The following is a 6,010-nucleotide window of genomic DNA, read 5'->3' on the forward strand; positions in this document are numbered from 1 at the left end:
GGCCTTGTTCATGTAAGGGTCATACCTCAAAGTCGATTGCTCAACCTTGTAATGGCGGAAGTTTCTAGTGCTCATATATCCACTTCATTGTGGTCCTCATCGATTCGTCAGGTAAGCAGTAATGCTTGGAGGTTACAATATGTGGCACTACCGCTCTCACAACATTGCTAGTCTCATACACTCTCATGGATGGCACTCTAATACTTAAAGCGTGCAAGAAATCCCTTGCTCCATCATGCACACAACCATAGTTTTAACATCACACAACCATAGTTTTAACATGCACACAACCATAGTTTTAACATGCACAAAACCATAGTTTTAACATCACACACCAAGAGCATCACACATAAGAGAGCATCACATATAGATCCCAAAATTTTCAACCCAAAATAACTTCATCAACTGTGAGTTTCTCAACTCTAGTTGCCCCAAAAATCAAGTTATTAAATGCAATACGAGTCAGCAATGGGGAAATCTTCCCCCTCCCCCTACCGCCTCTCTCTCTCTCTCTCTCTCTCTCTCTCTCTCTCTCTCTCTCTCTCTCTCTCTCTCTCTCTCTCTCTCTCTCTCTCTCTCTCTCTCTCTCCTTCTCTCTCTCTCTCTCTCTCTCTCGACCTCCGAGCCAGACGAAGACCGAGAGCACCAGGCTACCAGACTCCTAAACTACATCAGCGGGAGATCATAGAGATACGGGCTCGACATCAACACCATATCCAGGGAGCGGCTTGCTCACTTACACTCACACCTGGAGATCATGCTCCGAGGGATTTTTTCCCTCGCCACCACCATCGCCTATGTACCACATATTACACCCCCATTATGGTACTGGTTGGAGCTAGACAGATCTGCATTGCATTCTTGTATACCCTACGCATATAGGTTGCATTCGCCTATGTACCACATATTACACCCCCATTATGGTACTGGTTGGAGCTAGACAGATCTGCATTGCATTCTTGTATACCCTACGCATATAGGTTGCATTCTGAGCCTCTAGCAGTAGTGCTCCATCCATCACACCCCCCCACTAGCTCAGTACTTTCATAGTTTATTTCATGTTCATTTGTCGTTTTTTTCTGGACACCCAGAGGACATTGACAGTTGTACATTGATTTGTCTTAGGTCGAGTTTGGCCTCTAGTAGACGTTAATACAACTTTCTTTCTTTCTTTCTTTCTTTTTGTCTCTCTCAAGAAGGGCTATCGTTCATAAGTTTCGCACTTTGAATTTGATGCTCTAGGCTCCTAGTCCCCCTAATAGGTTCTTGTTTTTCTTTTTGTTTCTTTCTTGTTTTTTTAAAGGGAAAGATAACTTTATATTATATAGAAAATTTGAGTTACAAAAAAAGGAAACATCGCTTTTGCTAACCACAAGCCACTTGTTAACCATAGGTCAACTACTAGAGAAGCATTTTCTTGACACCATCTAACATCTCTGAACTATAGGGGCTAGTAAGAATTCTAAGCTCAGAAAGGAAATGATCTAATTTTTACATGGGAGGATGATAAGTGCTAGGGGCACCAATCCGGTTATGAATAAGCCACAACTAGTTTATGATGTGGAACTGGATCTAGGGCCAAATGCTCACAAGGGACATGTTTAGGTTCCTACTTTCCCCGAAGAGAGCTTGCTTCCATGTGAATTGGTCTTACATGCTGGCCACCCTGCATAGGTGTGAAATAGGATTCCATTTAGCCAACCTATCGTACGTTGCCACATTTTGATGTAGAACCCTCCATAAGAAGACGTTGATCCTAAGGCATGGGGTTGCCCTCCACACCTCAGAAGTATGGTGAGCCCACTTTGTCATTGAATCCTGAGTGCCACATCATTGAGAGAACTGCTTAACCCAATTAGTGTGGCTCGTTGGATAGGTTTGTTGCCTTCATCTTGGTCAGTGGTTTTCCTGTGTGATAGAAGCCCTGTTTGCCAAATTTAGGGATGTTCCTATGGACCATGATGGTGGGAGAGCCGCAGAGCTACTTGAAGACCACGAGCTACTAGATTTAGCTCATACTACAGAGTGATATCATCCTAGTCATGCCACTAGGTGATTCATGCATCCTAATGATTCTACCACATGTGTACTTCATTTTTGTGTAGCTTGCGATCAGCATCACCTGAGGCGCCTACCTGCTTCTGCATTGCATATTGACCACCGAACACTTTCTTCAGGGCTCCATCACTAGTAAAAGCAAGCGTTGTCTGATCCACTAAAGGGAGGAGAAGATTTCCTTCCACTCAAAGACTAGATCATGAATTAAGGGTGTTGCTTTAATTTAACATTTACCTTTTATGGCTAGTCAGTGTCTCCATGTCAGGCCTGACCACTTTCCTGGAAGATCCTTGCCTTGTTGTAGGAATAATATGGTTATTAACCCCTAGGGACAATCTATATCTGAACCCTCTACTATAGCCACGGGCTTTAGTGCAAAAAGCCAAGCCAGTTATCCCCATCACCCTTATTTGCATGGGGCATAGACTTGATCCCATGTGACTACATGCGAGATCCTCCTATCAAAGTTGCCCCACAAGAAGTCCCTAAATGGCTTTTCTAATTTATTCCACTCAATGAGGTTGAATGCGCATAAAGATGCTATGAGCACCATATATGATGCGCATATATGTTTGAGGATCACCAGCCTCCCTGCAAATGAGAGGTGGGTTTTATCCCAGTAGGCCATACTCCCTTGGAGCCAATCAAATCTCTGCTTGTTGCTTACATCAGTACCTATGGGAGGCACCCTAACGACGTGAGAGGTGTGCCATGGGGAATCCACTTAAAATCATATTTAAGGTCCCATTATTCACAATCTCCGCAATCCAGTAGGAGAGCTCCTGCTTTCATAGTGCTATTAATAGACTCGGATAATTGACATTAGACTCTTCATAAGAAAGTATAGAGCTATCATCATCATTATAAAGCCCTTGTTCTAGGAGAGGGAGGCCTTTAAGGAGCCCTTGTTCTAGGAGAGGGAGGCCTTTAAGGAGCCCTTGTTCTTGGAAGTACCGCATGTTAACAGGGGTTTTGTTTACCACTAAGAATAATAGAGGTACCATAGGCCATCCTTGATGGACCAATCAACACCATATTAGTGAATTTGGGAATTTTCCAATTCCCATTTTTGATTACTTAAAAAAGGGGACATGGATAACATGTTTGTAAGTTTCTCAAAACCCTATCATATGACCTATCGTTGGAAAGCGCTTGAAAAATGGAATCTAAAGAGCTATAAAGCGCTCATTTTGGATTAGTGGTGTTCAAGTTATGGTTAATCCACTTTTGACCACGTATCCCAAACTTGTGGGAAATTCCCATATTCCCCAATATGGTGTTAATCTCTATAATGGGAATATCCCCCAGCTAATGTAACCCCATTAATGATGACCTCTAAGTTAGCATTCCCAAAAAGGGCTTTGAACATCCGTATCAAAGTACTACCAAACCCCATTCCGAGAATTGCCAACATGAAGTTTTGACTAACCCTATCATATGCTTTATCTAGATATAGGTTAAGGAGCATATAGGGTCTATTAAGGGCTAGGGCATAATCAATCCCATGTTGTATGTTAAGGAGCATATAGGGTCTGTTGTTGAAGGGATAGGGCATAATCAATCCCACATTGTATGTTGATTATTGCCTCTTGGATTTGTCTGCCATGTACAAATCCAAATTGATTTGGGTCTACCATCCTTGGTAAAATGTATGTATATGGAGTGCAATGGCTTTAGCAAATATCTTGTATGAGGTGTTGAGCATTGTAAGTAGGTGCCAAATATCTTGTATGAGGTGTTGAGCATTGTAAGTAGGTGCCAAATATCTTGTATGAGGTGTTGAGCATTGTAAGTAGGTGCCAAATATCTTGTATGAGGTGTGGAGCATTGTAAGTGGGTGTGGTGAGCTAATCCCCAATACTAAGATAATTTGCTTTCATCATGATTAGTTTGATGTGTCCCCTACCCTTGCCCACTTCCAAAGTGAGCTCACCGCGCTGTGGCATATAGTGTTTATCATGGAGCACAAGTCTTGACTAATGAGAGGCCAAAAGTGCCATAAGAATTCAATGGGAATCCCGTCTTAGTCCTAGGGTCTTGTTCTTATGCATCTTACCAGAGAGAAAGTTTCAGTTCATCTACCGTGAAAGCTTTGCTCAGCATAGGGATAGAGGGGCAATCCACCTTTTTGTTAAATCTGTGCAAGGAAGTTCTCCACTCGAGATATCCATTTTCCACCAAGGGGACATAGCCGCTAATCAAAGAGAGATGTGTAGTTAACTATGCATCAATCTCCCTCTCATCTTTTGTTACAGTGTTGTATGCCGCCACAGCATCTATAGCTTACTGATTCTCTCCCGTTGGTGCTTCTCTTTCCCTTGTCAGAAAAAAAGAAGCTGGTAGGAGCGTCCCCTTTGGAAATCCATTTGATGTGGGACAAAACTTTTAGTGCATCCTCGCTCACTTGAGCTTGAGTGTGCAAGCATGTGTCCACATCGCTAACCAGCATAGGGATGATGGGCTCTAGTCCCTCTTGTTGTATTATCCTCAACAACATTTCTCTCACTCTCTCTACTTCCATGTAATACATCTTCCTCTGTTGAGCTTTTTCTTGACTAAATTTCTTGCAGAAATTGGAGGCATATCTCATGCATCTGTCCCAAAATTTATCAGTGGGGGTGGGGCCCCACCAAGGGCCTTTGCAGCACCCCATGCATCGATGATCCTTGCATCAAAGTTCTCCTTCCCAAGGTGGGAAATGTTCAACTTGAATGGGAGAGGGCCAGTGCATCGAGGTGCACGGTCAAGTAGGCCGAAAGAAACAAGAATGGGTGCATGATTCAAGTAGCCTTGGTTTGAGAGAGTCCAAATGGTTGAGGGGGTGTCGCCCCAATCTGCCTTTAGAAACATACCCTCGATCAAGTCTAGCTACTCTATAATCTCTACCAATTTGCTTGTTGGACCACATTGTTGAGAAATGTGGTGCTAGGAAGAGATAGGGAGTGAGTTGAGTAAGCCAAAGAAGATATTATCTAGCAAGAAGCCACATAAGTGAAGGTAAATTATCCCACATTGATATACAAGCCAAAGAAGATATTATCTAGCAAGAAGCCACATAAGTGAAGGTAAATTATCCCACATTGATATACAAGCCCAAGGGTGTACCTCCTCATATAAAATAAGGCCATTTCAAGTAATGGAAAATGAAGCAAGCTCTCAAGCCTCTTTATGAGTACAAGTCTCAATCTTGTAACCTAATTGTGCTTTAGTCTTAAGCTTAGTTAGCATAATCTTTTCATCACTCATCATGTATGTAATTAGACTGCACCCACATTAGGTTAGATCACAATAATCTAGTTTAGGGTTTAGGATTAGGAAGCACACTATAGAGGTGCTCAACTCACATATATATTTGGTATCTACCAACAAACACATCTTAGCAAACTTTTTCCTTGCATCCTTTTCCGTTTGTCCAACTAGGGATGGGAGCGACCTTTTGGCATCTCTATCATGTTAAAATCCCCCACAAGGATAGCCTCCTCCCCCTCTCTAAGAGATCGAGCTCCCCCCACAAGGATAGCCTCCTCCCCCCTCTAAGAGATCGAGCTCACATTGTCCCAGAGGGTCAATCTTTCAGCAGAATCATTCTAGGCATAAATTGAGCAAATCTTTAGGGTGATAAATGAATCGCTTACCTTGAAGAACAAGGGCATAACCATTTTCTTCATTGTACTACTGTATACATCTCCATCTTGCCCTGAGCGAGATGGCTAGACCAGTTTCGAGGATCATTAATAAAGAAAGAAGTTCCACCTTTCTCAAGATTGAGAGGGCGATCTCCTTCAGTCTTCAGGTCTCTTGCAAACATAAAAAATCAGCTTGCCACTTTTCAAATAAAGAAGCTTTCTGGCTGCACATAGTTCCTTGATGTTCTAGGATAGGGCTTTAATCTTGGTATGCATGGGCATATTAACCAACAATAATGGTATCCTGGGGTACATCAATTGGGTCA

The 6,010-nt window shown here is 42.6% G+C and overlaps 1 protein-coding gene across 1 annotated transcript in view; it reads left to right on the top strand.

The window, feature by feature from the left end:
- LOC147604629 (AP-2 complex subunit mu-like) overlaps positions 1-2,029 on the top strand; it is a 28,518-nt gene extending 26,489 nt beyond the window's left edge. The window contains exon 8 of the mRNA XM_086794991.1: positions 1,877-2,029. Within this exon, the coding sequence (XP_086651117.1) occupies positions 1,877-2,029 (153 nt within the window). The remainder of the gene's footprint in view (positions 1-1,876) is intronic.
- The last annotated feature ends 3,981 nt before the right edge of the window (positions 2,030-6,010 follow it).

The sequence above is a fragment of the Cibotium barometz genome, chromosome 61 (assembly GCF_041138505.1).
Source record: "Cibotium barometz isolate CiBa-2024 chromosome 61, ASM4113850v1, whole genome shotgun sequence".
In the NCBI taxonomy this organism is placed as follows: domain Eukaryota; kingdom Viridiplantae; phylum Streptophyta; class Polypodiopsida; order Cyatheales; family Cibotiaceae; genus Cibotium; species Cibotium barometz.